The sequence below is a fragment of the Lepisma saccharinum genome, chromosome 14 (assembly GCF_977018435.1).
Source record: "Lepisma saccharinum chromosome 14, izLepSacc3.1, whole genome shotgun sequence".
In the NCBI taxonomy this organism is placed as follows: Eukaryota; Metazoa; Arthropoda; class Insecta; order Zygentoma; family Lepismatidae; genus Lepisma; species Lepisma saccharinum.
Genome location: NC_139242.1, coordinates 12,295,920 through 12,311,451, shown reverse-complemented (window position 1 = coordinate 12,311,451; position 15,532 = coordinate 12,295,920). Strand labels below are relative to the sequence as shown.

General features: G+C 38.1%; 1 protein-coding gene across 1 annotated transcript in view; it reads left to right on the top strand.

Moving 5' to 3' along the window:
* The window catches only part of LOC145998424 (testicular acid phosphatase homolog), a 28,300-nt gene extending 19,761 nt beyond the window's left edge, over positions 1–8,539 (top strand). The window contains exons 6-7 of the mRNA XM_083134830.1: positions 6,246–6,460; positions 8,288–8,539. Of these exons, the coding sequence (XP_082990956.1) occupies positions 6,246–6,460; positions 8,288–8,440 (368 nt within the window). The 3' untranslated portion in view covers positions 8,441–8,539. The remainder of the gene's footprint in view (positions 1–6,245; positions 6,461–8,287) is intronic.
* Positions 8,540–15,532: the final 6,993 nt, after the last annotated feature.

Genomic DNA, 15,532 nt, shown 5'->3' with positions numbered 1-15,532 from the left:
TGTTTGCTGTTCAATTTCCTTAGAGCTGACAAAGAAAACCTGAATGTTCTTGATTGTAGATGCAAATTCACATAGTTGCATAGGAGTTAGAATATAATTGTTGTATGGTCTTTGAATGCTTGCCCTAGTTGCCAACCGTTTCACTGTGGCACCTACACCACCAGAAGGTCCCTTCCCATGACAACTAGCAAAAAAGTGCCACTCTGCTTTCAAACCGAAATCCTTCTCATGATGACAGAGATTTATAAATTTTTTCCTGTTTTTGTATTGTGCAGAAGATCCATCACTGAAATACAGAATTTTCCGTATAGCTGGGATTCTGTTTCTAAGAATTGAGAGAACTTCTTGTTGAAAGGAATAAAAAGATGTTGTCATGAATCTGGTGATCACTTACAGCACACAGATAAACTGTACTAACAGATGATTCATTTTACACATAGGCAACAAAAGGATGAAGTGTGGCTTGAGAATTTTCCCAGTGAAATCCTTGCACAGCATCTTGGGCTACAAAAGTATAATTATCTGAGAAATCTACTAGAAGGATGCACTCATCATCTGCAAGCGATGATTTCCTTGTTGACAGAAAGTGGCTTTGTGCATAGGTAATAAAATGGTGTCTGGTTAAGGCTGCGATTCTTTCAAGGAAAGTAGCAATGAATTCTTCTGTTGTTTGTACGACTGATGTGTGTGTGCTCCTGTCTGTAGTGACCCACTGTTTGTATGTTATTTTCTCATGTTCTGCATACACATTTTCTAGGTACTCCTGCACTTCATAGCTTCCTGGGCAGTTTGTACATTCACCAAACATACTCATACACTCCATATTTGATATATCACAAACAAATTTTTCCATTATAGTAAGAAGTTTGACATGGGGTTGAGCAGAGTGCAGCATGAGCTTCATATTCTAGTGTATGATGCATACACACACACTATGAGTTCCACCTGCTCCTGGAAGAACACACCATTTTGGACGTAATTCAGCAAATTTTGAGAACCCCATTTGCAAGTTTGGATGTTCATTTTTAAACAATGCATACAACTCTTTTAAATTGCACATTACCAGATGCTTTTGTTTATGCACCCTTCCTCTGTCAACCTTCACAGAAATGATTTCTTTCTTTCCTGCACATATTCGGCCTGTTTTCATCATTCTCATAAAATTTGCGGCAAGCATCAATGGTATCCCCATTCAGAGCAATGCCAGTCTTTGGTAAAGGCAGTGCCAGTATTCCTTTCTCAGCTCTCAGTTTTTTGGCTGTTCGTACCATGTACTCAGTAGTGTTGAAATATTCTTTAACCTTTGTTGTTTGCCAACTATGAGGGGCAAGTGTGAGTATTTGAAGCTGTTCAGCTCTTGAAGAGTTGATGAATTTCTGCTGAAGTTCTGACATGAGAAGGTTTAGGTTGCGTTCAGCATGAGTTTTTGTAGGGATATGTAAAACTGCTGCAACACGCTTTGCAATAGAATATTGTATTTGTTTCATTTTTGCTTTTCCATACCTTTTCCTCTTCTCTTTTTTTTTTTATTTCAGTCAGTGCAAAATTTCACACTCCTGAAATTCACATGAAACAAATGAGTATCAAAATGCACAAACGTTTCACAATTTGCATTATTTTTTTTTTGTTTTGGAATATACTCCTTTACAGGTGTGAGTGCATGCGTCGAGGTACAGCAACCCGAAATATTTGAAAGGAAATCTCAATTACGCATTATATGTGAAAGCAGATATTAGCAGAACAGCAGTACACATAATTCAGTATTCTATGAAAATGGTTCAGAGTGCAATCATGAAATTTCTCCTGAGGAACATGTTGGAATAGTACAATATTTTACTGCCACTCATTTCTTCTTGATATCTTTCCCTCATATGGAACTTTGCACCCAAAAAGAGTGCTTTTTTTAGCTTTTTTATATTTTTGACATACATGACACACTTTTTAAGCAAGAAGGAAATATATTGCAGTCTTCCTTTTTAGTGTGGAGACCCCACACTTTGGGAACTGTTCTTGTGAGAACTATGAAGATTGCACTTTATTTCCTTCCACTTTAAAATATGACATAGATTTCCACATATATACCACATATATGTGTGGGAAGTTGCTTTTTCGGTTATGAAAAAGACAACCACAAATTAATATAGTTGTCACCAAACCTTAACTTTTTTCATTGTATATATTTCCTTTACATAATACAACAACTAGAAACCATATGTCATTTCTTTTCGTTACGCTACAAGCATTTATCTTGTACCTTCGCGCTGTACGTTACCACATCACTACACACTGAGACTGTAACTTTAATCAGTCCTGTAGCCCAAACTAATGACAGTAGACATAAATAATTTTACAGTTTTCCATAATACCCTCAGACATACATTTGTGAAAAATTTTATTAAAATTGGAGACGTAGTGGCGACTACCATTTCGGTTATTTGCCATGGAATGACCCAAATATAAGTTAACCAAATTATTTTTGAGCATGGGGCGTAAGTTTTAATATATATCACCGTGTTTCATTCTCCCTAATAACGACAGATTACTTTTAACTGTACCTGGACATGTACTGAAATCGTGTCATGCAAATATTCGCTGACATATAAGTTGATAATTATATTTTCCTCTTGTGCTTATGATATATAGAACAGATTGATAGGTTGAGATAATATCTCGCTCTCCTACTTTTCCACAGAGCATAAATGTAAATCAATCGATGACTGACTATGAAAATGTAATAATCGTTATTCTTTACATAGTAAATTTTCATTTTAGCAACTTGTCTACAACTTGTCTACATTTCCAAATACTTAAATGTTGGTGACACAAGTACACGTTTTTATATAATTAGTTCGTTAACTATCGCAATAATCAAATAGATCTTCCTGCTTTTGACAGAAATAATCGACAAAGCAAAAATATAGCACCCATTACCGAGTTCAAAGGTACAAAATTATCCACACTGTATTTGTGAAATATGCTAATAAAATTGAACACAGTCGTAAAATTTTATTGATGTACATTATATTTCTTTCACGTCATGTATATCAAGCACATAATTCTTGTAAACTGGAATATAGCATGAGGAAGTAAGTGAATATCCTTGACTGTGACTAGCAAGAAAATGTGTTAAAGACGTGACTCTTGCACTTTTAAACTGCACAATTTCAGACAACGTATGAGCAATAAAACGGACATATAAATAACAATTAACATTTTCTCGTGTTGAATAAAGTAATATAATAGTTACAAAGTCTGCATTCATGTAATTAATATTACCATGCAGCTATGTTCACAAATTCCTAAACGTTGTACACATCGCACTGATTGAACACAGACTTTTTTTTACTAATGTTTAGTTTGCGATTACAATTACAGTTCTTACTCTAAAATTAATAGATTTACAGGAACTCTTTATCGTAGAAATAGCTCATTCAAATACATGTATTTCGCCAAAACACACGACTAATCTTTTGACGTCATCAGGTTTCGGCCCGTATACGGAGTATACACGAAGTATACGCATCTCGGAGCCCCATCCAGCCAGAGGCAGGAAACGGCAAAGGGTGATGATGATGACCTATATTTTACGTTCCATGAAATTGAACACTTATTACGCATAATGAGCAAAAAAACGCAAATATTATTACATAAAATTTAAAGCCATGCAGCTAGAAAACAACGTTTAGGGTTATATTGAACTATTTCAATGTCCATAACTCGATAAACTTATAATTATGCGTTCTAAATTTTGGAGAACAGTTTATATTTACAAGAATATAGGACCTGTCCAAAATGTCGAGCAGTACTTTCGTTTACAGATAACAATCTTAATAACTGAGAGTAGGACATGAATCCTTATATATTCTTACAATTTTGAATTTTTTTTAAAGAAAAATGTTTGGCCCGGCTGAGGATCGAACAATTACATTCTGGGAGAGAGAAATAAAATTTGTGTAGCAAGTTTCTCAAAAGTGCTAGCTAATGTTGCATGAAGAAATTAATGTAGTTATTATCTTCACATTTGTAGAAGTAGTTAGCGTAGTGCCAGGGCAGTCCTTAGTCTTAAACTCGTCTTAAACAGATTTCACGGTTATAGTGAGCTAACTAGCACCACAGACTTATGTGGTTCTTTTGGATTGAAAGATCATGTAAACAACAGTAACTTGTTTCTAAGGTGAAATTTTTCCAACACCAATCTCTTGTGCCTGTCAAATTATTTGAGGAAGTACAATGGGATCCATGAGTATTACCGTGCAAATTGTCCATCATCATGTTCGTGCACTTTACTTGACCGAATAAGAGTTTCATGAAGTAAAATAAAACTCAAAACATGCTGTTGACAACTTCTGGACCAACAGTAAATAAAAACCCATCGCTTAAAAACATATAGGATGTAAGAGAAAAATTAATGAAAATAGTCATGCACAATTTGCCGAGCAATACTACTGGATCCCACAGTACAAGGGCTACAATTAAAATCGAAGGTTTTAGGGAGTATTGAAACTCCCTCCAAAAATTTTGGGGTTACATTATACTCTTGTACCCACGTTCCTGCGCCACTGGGAAGAAGTTTGTAACAAAAATATTATTTGATTACATGGAAGGTTTTTCCTGTAATTTGTTCCTTGAAATTCAAATAGTTTTCAGGTATCTTGATTTTACGTGTTTTGCGATAAATGAACAAATTGTATTGGTATGTCAAATCAAATTTCATTTGCTATTGAAGCATAAAGTTATTTATATTTCAAAAGCAAACTTGAGTGAATATAAGTGGTATTAAAAGATGGTAAAATGGAGATGGCTGATATATATGTAGGCTATATACACAACGATTCTCTAACTTTAAGCGACGGGTTTGAAATGGGTACCCAAAATTGCTATGTTTTAATGAGTCTCTTACTTCATAACGACACATTATTTTCTAAAGTAACTGTGTCACTTTATTCAACACATAGGACTCGCAAAATATGGTACTGTTGTTGCCTGTTCATATTTATAAATTTAACACAGTTAGATTTAAGATTATATAGAGAAATAAAAAATTGATGACCGTCATATGCTATTCAGTAATTATGAACCTTCCCAGCAATTCGTGTTGAACCTTTGTCCCCAAGTTAATGTTTGGAAAAGTGGATTTCCAGAGACAGTTTCACTTTTATACTTAATGTAATAAGAACATGAAATAGAATTGATAAATATGAAAGGTAAGTTTTCACACATTTTAACAACGCTGTTTAGTGTAACTGTAACATACTAAATCTATCAACAATCCAAATTAAGCTGGTCATCGTAATTAAACTAGATCCTTAGTACATCGAATAATGCAAAGGACGCCATATTGGAGAATGAAGTCGAAAATTGTATTTCGCATATAATTATTTCTCAAAATGGATAAAGTACATTTTGAAAATGAAAGACCGTCTTTATCCTAGACGTTTAGTGTTCTCTAATATAATACATCTAAACTTATTATTTATTCTAGATAAGTAAATTGAGAGACAAAGGTTGAATATTTGAGTTCTTTCTATGAGTTCAACTAGAAATGTATCAAGCAAATTGGTTGATTATTATAATGGTAAATCCTTGTAAGTATTCCTAACAACTTACACCCTTTCTCTTCTATTATATTACATGAATCACTAGATTTTATTTATGGTCACGATTTGTGACATTTAACTTATTCCTAATTGTTGTATTATGGATGATGTTGGATGACGTACCGTGAAGATACTTAATGTAGTAAGTGTTGGTATATTATATATATTTCTAAGTCTCAATTATTCTTGACGGTTGTAATAATAGTAAGTTTCTTATCAAAGTTTTAATTTAATTTGAATTTGGTTATTTACCTGGCTTTTCTGCATCTTAGATAAATCGTGATGATGATGAATGATGAACTGATGAAATGGATGATGGGACAAACATCACCTTACGTTGATCTAAAGATTCTAAACAGTGCTGATCGAACATGTATATCATGTCTGTAATGTTTGCTATTAAATTAATAAACATAAAAATTACCTAATGTAAAGTTTCACTTTTTGATTTAAGTGCATTTCTCCAACAGCCTTGATATGTGACGTGACTAAGATGTCTTCAAATTTTCCTGCAAGTTTGAAATTTTCGTAAAATTTTCCTTTCCTTTTTAATCTAAAATGTTATCTGACTTTCCTGTATCGAGGAAATCTTCAATCGCATGGAAACACTGGTTGAATTAACCATAAATAATTGAATTTGCCTTTCAGGACCATTGCTAGGACAAATTGCAACCCAAATCAGACAGAAGGCCGAAGGATCTCTTTCCCCAGACACGAAAATGTTCATGTACTCCGCCCATGACGATGTCATCGTGAATTTCCTTAGGACGATTGGCTATTCGCACCCCCTCCTTCCCAAGTACGCCGCCCTGCTTACGTTGGAGCTTCAGAAGGATTTGGAAACTGGGGAACTCTTCGTACAGGTAGGCAGGCTTTCCGTCCTTGCTTGGAACACAGCGAGAACAGAAATTATTAGTTAAAAAAATTTCGGTACGTATCCTTGCACTTTGTGATAAACAGCATATAGAGTAGACAAATAGCACGATAGATAAGAAGGTCTAGATGAAGATTCAGGTGGTCTATAGTAAAATAGCCTTAACACATTTTCTTGACCACCGAGAGAACGATTTTCGAGCATTAATAGACGTTTTAATACAACGATTTAGAAACATCAGGAGCAAGATGGATGTAAAAGTAGGTATAAGGAAAATCCGAAAGCTCATATTGATAGGAAAAGAACACGAGAGAGAGAGAAAGAGAAAGTACAAATATGTATATATATATATATATATATATATATTATATATATATATATATATATATATAGAGAGAGAGAGAGAGAGAGAGAGAGAGAGAGAGAGAGAGAGAGAGAGAGAGAAAGAGAGAAATATAGAAATAGGTAAATATTGAAAGAATTGAAAAGATATAGGAGTAATTATACCACTCGCAATTCCAACTGGGAGCTGGAAAACAAAGAATCAGCAACCAGTTGAATTATCTTAGACTTACAAGGCACCGAAAGTTCCTGGCAGGACGAAACAAAAGAGTGTCGGATACACAGCATTTTGCCAAACGTACTGTAAATTGGGAGAGAGAGAGAGAGAGAGAGACTTAGACTGAGTTCATCAGCGCCAGTTACTGGATAAAAATTGTACAATAGTACACAAAGCACGGAAAATTAGTACACAAAACGCCCAAACATTGTACAAACAAGCCAATAAACACAACTGACAAAAGGGCCTTCCCGATGGCGCAGTGGTGTAGCGTCATCGTCTTGTAATCAAGGGGTCTCGGGTTCGATACCTGGTGGAGGCACATAGTGGTTTGGATCCCACTTTAAACTGTAGGTCCAGTCCTGATTAGCCTTACTGTGCATAAAGTGGACTTAAAACACCAAATCAACCAACCAACAACTGACAAAAACGGACGTACGCTTTGCAACGTTGTAACGGTAGAGCGATGTTACCCATAGAGCTTTCACTTCGCAACTGAGGTTGTTGACAATCCTTGATGCACACACGCCCGAAGACGATTGGTGGATAGATAGAGCTATTTAGCAAAAAGTAGGTCAGCCGCCAGTTGAGCTTTCGATCACTATAGAACCAGAAAGAAATGAGTAAAAAGAGACAGAGGGAGGGAGACTTAGGAGATAAAGAGCAGATCGATAGGAGACACAAAGAAAGAGAAAGAATCTTCCTTTAAAAAAAATCTTGCACTTTTGAGTACAACCAAAATGTTTCTGGTGACATCTTTCAACAAAGAGAGGAACTACAATTTTTTCAGTTAGATACAGTCGATTTTTTATCTCTTTAGATCAATCGGAACGATAAGTACGAGGTGAGAAAGTGAGTCGACCACACAATGCCATCTTCCATAAGATGATCATGCTATGGGAGAAGGAAGTTTGATTACAATCGTAAAATAGTATTACATTTATGAGAAAATGACACATTCGAGAACAGTACAAGTTATATTTATCACTTCATGAAGTACCATAAAAAGCATATATTTTTACGATTCCTTGCCCCTTTAGGCTAATAGCGACAATGGGAACGAATGGTGATGAGATAAAATTTATGAAGCGATATTCACAAAGGAGTACCAGTGACCTGGCCAGATCTCGAAGCCGAGACATGTTTCGACCACTCAACATGCATTTGATAAATAGAAGGTGGTACTGACATAAGGATTTTTTTGGCACTTCAATTAGTTGCAATATATTCTGATGTATTTATTATTTTTTCCCGCAGGTCTTGTACAAGGATGGCCTTGATGCTGACATAGAGACAATACCTGTTTTTGACTGTGACGTCATGTGTCCTTTGGAACAGTTCCTAGAACTTACGGCACCACAGATTCCAGAAGACTGGGAACAGGAATGCAACGCAGTTTGTCCCAAATGACGAATACAATATTTTATTCATGCGTTGTAATTACATTGCAAGTATCAAAGCATTCCAAGTAAATTGCGTATAAATGCACACGGCACTAGGCAGGCGAGACCTAGGGATATATGTTCGTCTAGAACAGTATGCTATTTAATAAACCATTAATATGAGAATTTTTCATCTGTTTCTTGTTTCATTCCATATTCCAGAGCTGAAATGATATCGTGAGGCAACTTACTAAGTCAGTGGTATACACTCTAGGGTACAGAGAAAATAAACACATTTGTCGAACTTCGGCAATGGTTACTGCTAAAAAATTTATACTTTAGAATTCAGAGTCAAACTTTGCTTAGCCAAAGTAAGAGGAAGCAGTGTCGTAACCACAGAGGGGGCAGGGGGCATTGCCTCCCCAACCTTGAACGGAAGCAAATTCTAGGAGGAGCAAACATTGAAATGAAGAAAAGCAAGGCTATTAGAATCTAAGAGTAGCAGGACAAAATGATACTCAAGATGGAATTAGTTTTCATATATGTTCTTCGATTTTTCTTCCAGACGTCCAAAAGCACCTGCCGGAGGGCACAGAGGAACAATTGTCCCCCCTCGATTACAAATTTTATGCAAATAGAAATACGTTTCGTAATTTTTTTGCTCGCTTCGCTCGCATTCTCTCCTTTTCTTACAGTCTCATCACGTTAAAGAGCCGTAGCTAGGGAGTGGCACGAGTCGGATCTGGGCACCGAATGATCTAAATGAAAGAAGTTGTGAAACACAGAATGCCATGGCACCCCGTGAAATTCTTTGCGCCATATTAAATCAATATTGTTTTAAGTTTGCAAAAATTGGATCTAGAAATTTTGTTCCTCGCTTCGCTCGAATTATGATTATTTTCTACAATGCATTGTAAATTACTTGAGAGAGAAGTAAGACCAAATGTGTACTTGAGTCTGTTGTAACTAAACATTTTTGTTTTAAATGTATGAACAATCATATTCAGGTAAATGAGCACACACATGTGAGAGACAATTTATATCAATTATCACCACACTGCACACAAAGCCTATATGCTGAACAACAGATTTATTTCACAAAAGGAAATAAAAAGAAAACATAGTACACGAATATTACAGTTTTACAGTTACCAACAGCCAGCTCACTTCGAAACACGGATTGCACACCAAACATCGTGCACCGCTCACAGTCTGTACAGCAAGTGCCTGACGTGTGCAACAGACTGCTCCCCCTCCGCGCAGAAACTACACACAGGGGCTACGCAGAGCCCTTACACAAGGAGCTACACAGAACCTTACAAGATGGGGGGAGCGAGGCAAAAGTCTACCCATAAGTGCTAACTTCCTTCCAGTCGGAGAACACAGATTCTGGATATCTCAGGGCTTGCTGGGCGTAACTTGAATAACAGTGAAGCTCGAAATGAAAAACCATGAATATCCTTTTTGAGTGTGAGCAATGGTCATTTATATTTTACCGCAAAAAGTGAATACAAGGTATTTACAGAAATGTTGTGTTAAATGATAATCAGTTCGACCCCCGGGTAAAGCATTGACCCGTTAACAAACTTATTACATGACAAAATAATTTACCTTACATTTACTCTGGTGGTTGCATACAATTTTATCCCTGATAGATTAGAGTTAATTACAGTACCAGTTGGATCCAAATAGACAAAGTTTATTTCAGTTAGGGACCTCCTGTTTTCATGCCACGTGACAATTTTATTCAACTTAGGCACCAATAATAATAATAATAATAATAATAATAATAATAATAATAATAATACAACCCTTAGCCCACATGGGAACAACACACTACTCTACTTTATCCCACTTGATACAAATACGCGAGTTCCGTAATGTACTAATAATTATCCGGGGCCACGTGTCTAATTAACAAAAACCAATTAACAGTAAAAAGGGTCCCACGTGATTACATAAAAGAAAACCCCACGTGACCAAAAGAAACGCCCTCTATCAAATTTGCCAACGGGGGGGGGGGAAGAAAAATAGAAGTTAAAGAAACGGGATGCACAGGGTCCGCGGGTACTTCCATTTGGGCGTGAGCCAGGTGACAAGCGTCGGTACCTCCCAACGAATCAGGACGGACGGTGTGCGAGAACCTGGTCGGGGACTCGTCCGAGGTTTGAACCTGGAACCAGGATCTACGGGGAGAACCGGTCGGGGGCTGTCCAGGGTTTGCACCTAGGAACCGGTTCGTGAGGGACTCATCCATTTCAGTTCCTTGGTCGGGAACCTTCCCGGGGTTTGCACCTGGGAACCAAGGTACTGTTGAAGAAATGACCCGGTCGGGGGCTTGTCCGAGGTTTGAACCTGGAACCGGATCAGTAAGGGGGAAACATCAGTTAGGGAAGATCTGGCCGGGGACTTATCCTAGACCGAAGTCTTGGGGACCAGATCTTCCGATCCTTCCGCAGTTGGCATCTGGCAGTCAACTGAGCTCTCGGCCCGTCTGCGCTGCTTTTATAACGTTTGGGAGTGGCGCATGGGCGGCGAAAAACCTAACTATGAGTACGCGTTGCCAACTCACTTTAATCAGAGATACAAACCGTACGTTCAAAATTCTCTCAATCCTACTCGGTAAAAATCCCTAAACATAAAAATAACTAAAAGCACATTGCGTTGTACCGATTCTATACAGAAGAAATAGACAATTCTTTATCAGTTACAAACCAACAACAATGGGAAGAACACATTCTTTGACCGAAAGAGAGATAACTTAAATCAATAGCGTCCTTCTTACAAAACTAACATGTGAGCCATCGACAGTGTGCCGGCAGAATGTTTTTAAATATATATACATCATTATACCAAACCATGCCACACTTTACCACACCACCATGTAACGGTGGGCACGTTACGTACCCCCCTCTCTTTAGGGAAATCTTTTGATGGCATAACATTTTCATAAGTTAGGCAGAAAAAGTTTTGAGCAGCAAACTTCAAATTGAAACCTTTTACCTTTCCATTTTCTTCACATAAGGGGCACAGAATATAAATCACACGTGAACCAGTATGCATACCACCCTACATTAATCTTTTTTTATTACATTAGCAAACCAGCTATTTGGATCTGCAATACCCTTCATATCTCCAGAGGAAGCTTTCCTAGCTTCGAGAGCTCCGCCGCTCTCCAGCACGCCCTTTCATTGGCCTATGTGCTTTATCAAAAGAGACTTTTTTTTTTAGTACCCACAGATACAAAAAATCATGGCTCACTTCAGCCTTTATTAGAATCAACACAAAAATGGCATACAAAATAATATCACAGGTAAAATTCACATCTGCACCTCGCAGGTGTTTACAATAACAACTTCTGTTGTTTCAGAAAGCGATATAAAGGGAAGGAGTGGGGCAACTTCAATTTGTGTTTTCCCAAAATCTTTCGCACATCGCGAAATTTTACTGGTTTCCCTCCGAAAATATCAATCAATGTATTTTCTACATTTTCAGTAGACAGTCGGCTGGACTTCACTGGAGGGGCATTAGTTGGCATCACTTTGGTGAAGGTTGTTACGGCAATTTCTTCGCTACACGATAGCGCAACCAAATCAGTCTCTAAGTAGTCGCTCTGGGAATTTTTCACTTCCGATGGGGCAACCAATTCAGTCTCTAAGTAGTCGCTCTGGGAATTTTGCACTTCTGATGGCGCAACCAAATCAGTCTTTAAGTGGTCACTCTGGGAATTTTGCACTTCAATATTATTCCAGGCATGATATGAATTTTCCAGAGTGGTTATGTCCCTTTGTAATTTCCGGTTCTGTGCTTCCAGCTTTCTAACTTTGGCGAGGAGTTCAATGCGTTCACGGACCCTCCAATCATCGTCCTTAGTCTGTTCTGGGGTGGGCATCGACTTAACGAATTGTGGCTTTGGCTGACCTTCCTTCTCTGATTCTTCAGGCTGTTGGGGTTGAGTAGCTGTAGCACGATTATTCTGTAAACACGGGGGAAGTCGGAAGTGAACTTGCCCTTCTTTTGCGTGCCGGGTCTGCAGACGTTCTACTTGTAGGCGGGATATTACCGCAAATATGGGGGCCGGTGGAAGTAGTCACCTTGGGAATTATCCTTTCCGGTTGCAAGAGGCCAGCGTCCAGAGCAGGCCTGGATGGAGAGCATGGCGTTTTACTGCATCCTTTCTCTAAGTTCCTAGCAATTTTCACCCGCAGCAAAGCCTTTCTGAACATGGAGGAAACTTCTTTCTTCTTTCCTTCTGGATTAACACTGGGAGGCGGGATCAACTTAGCCGTCTTGCCCTGGGTGTTCCTTCTTATAGCAGGCAGCAGCTTCCTAGGGAGGATTGGACACATCAAACTCCGCAATTTCGGGTTTTCAATCTCTGCTCTGGCCTTTAACCCTTTTCTCTTCAATTTATGCAATAGTGTCCACGCTACTTTCACAATCGAGCTATCTCGGTTTTGCACAATCGAGCCCCACGTTGGGCGCCAAATACTTTTGCAACAGACTGCTCCCCCTCCGCGCAGAAACTACACACAGGGGCTACGCAGAGCCCTTACACAAGGAGCTACACAGAACCTTACAAGATGGGGGGAGCGAGGCAAAAGTCTACCCATAAGTGCTAACTTCCTTCCAGTCGGAGAACACAGATTCTGGATATCTCAGGGCTTGCTGGGCGTAACTTGAATAACAGTGAAGCTCGAAATGAAAAACCATGAATATCCTTTTTGAGTGTGAGCAATGGTCATTTATATTTTAAAGCAAAAAGTGAATACAAGGTATTTACAGAAATGTTGTGTTAAATGATAATCAGTTCGACCCCCGGGTAAAGCATTGACCCGTTAACAAACTTATTACATGACAAAATAATTTACCTTACATTTACTCTGGTGGTTGCATACAATTTTATCCCTGATAGATTAGAGTTAATTACAGTACCAGTTGGATCCAAATAGACAAAGTTTATTTCAGTTAGGGACCTCCTGTTTTCATGCCACGTGACAATTTTATTCAACTTAGGCACCAATAATAATAATAATAATAATAATAATAATAATAATAATAATAATACAACCCTTAGCCCACATGGGAACAACACACTACTCTACTTTATCCCACTTGATACAAATACGCGAGTTCCGTAATGTACTAATAATTATCCGGGGCCACGTGTCTAATTAACAAAAACCAATTAACAGTAAAAAGGGTCCCACGTGATTACATAAAAGAAAACCCCACGTGACCAAAAGAAACGCCCTCTATCAAATTTGCCAACGGGGGGGGGGGGAAGAAAAATAGAAGTTAAAGAAACGGGATGCACAGGGTCCGCGGGTACTTCCATTTGGGCGTGAGCCAGGTGACAAGCGTCGGTACCTCCCAACGAATCAGGACGGACGGTGTGCGAGAACCTGGTCGGGGACTCGTCCGAGGTTTGAACCTGGAACCAGGATCTACGGGGAGAACCGGTCGGGGGCTGTCCAGGGTTTGCACCTAGGAACCGGTTCGTGAGGGACTCATCCATTTCAGTTCCTTGGTCGGGAACCTTCCCGGGGTTTGCACCTGGGAACCAAGGTACTGTTGAAGAAATGACCCGGTCGGGGGCTTGTCCGAGGTTTGAACCTGGAACCGGATCAGTAAGGGGGAAACATCAGTTAGGGAAGATCTGGCCGGGGACTTATCCTAGACCGAAGTCTTGGGGACCAGATCTTCCGATCCTTCCGCAGTTGGCATCTGGCAGTCAACTGAGCTCTCGGCCCGTCTGCGCTGCTTTTATAACGTTTGGGAGTGGCGCATGGGCGGCGAAAAACCTAACTATGAGTACGCGTTGCCAACTCACTTTAATCAGAGATACAAACCGTACGTTCAAAATTCTCTCAATCCTACTCGGTAAAAATCCCTAAACATAAAAATAACTAAAAGCACATTGCGTTGTACCGATTCTATACAGAAGAAATAGACAATTCTTTATCAGTTACAAACCAACAACAATGGGAAGAACACATTCTTTGACCGAAAGAGAGATAACTTAAATCAATAGCGTCCTTCTTACAAAACTAACATGTGAGCCATCGACAGTGTGCCGGCAGAATGTTTTTAAATATATATACATCATTATACCAAACCATGCCACACCTTACCACACCACCATGTAACGGTGGGCACGTTACACGTGAATCACTTGACCTCGGCGGTCAGCTGTTGCCACTTAGCAGTGCTGCCCTCACACAATGGCAGAATTTACATGTACTTCACACCTTATCTTAACATGGTCATATTTCCCCCTCCCTGGAGAGAATAATTTTTGACATAGGAAAAAATTATTTACAATACTCAAAATATACAAGAAAATATAACAAGTTTAGTCCAAAGTTCAAAATAAATATTTGAATAAACAAAAATCAACATAAAATTTTATCAGGTTCCACACTTCAGGATATTTGTTCATAAATTCATCCAAATAAAATTTCCTTTTTTCTACACTACAATTCCATTTTTTCAAGTTTTCTACATGATGGTTTTCTGTTACTTTTCCTTTACTTCATTCAATTAAATTAAATACACCTTTTCTGAGTTCTTTAAAAACATAATAGGGACCTTCATATACATTACAATATCTTCTAATTTTCTTGTCAACATGACTAGTGAGATAATGTGTTTTGAGAAATACCAAATCATGAAATTTTATCTCATCTTTTTTCTGTTGTGTTACGTTATGTCTCAAGTTTCTCATCTTTCTCTTATTTATATCCTGCATAGTAGCTGAAGAAAGTTTTTTATCCCAATTCTTTTTCTCTGTCTGGGGAATATTAAAATAATTTACTACATTGGCATCTAACGTACGATTGAGCATTAATTCCACTGGTGCATATCCTAAATTGGAATGAATACTATGGTTGATTAAATGAACAATAATATCTATATATTTTGGCCAGTCTTCTTGACTTTCTTAACAACACATACGCATCATTCTATTCAATTCTGCATGTACTCTTTCTACTAAATTAGAACTTGCATGATAATTTGGAGTATACAGGGTGTTTCGTAAGTTTGTTTACAACGCTTGTGAGGTGATTGTACGAGTGAAAATAAGGTGAAAAGTTCATGTAACGAAATTCCGGAAACG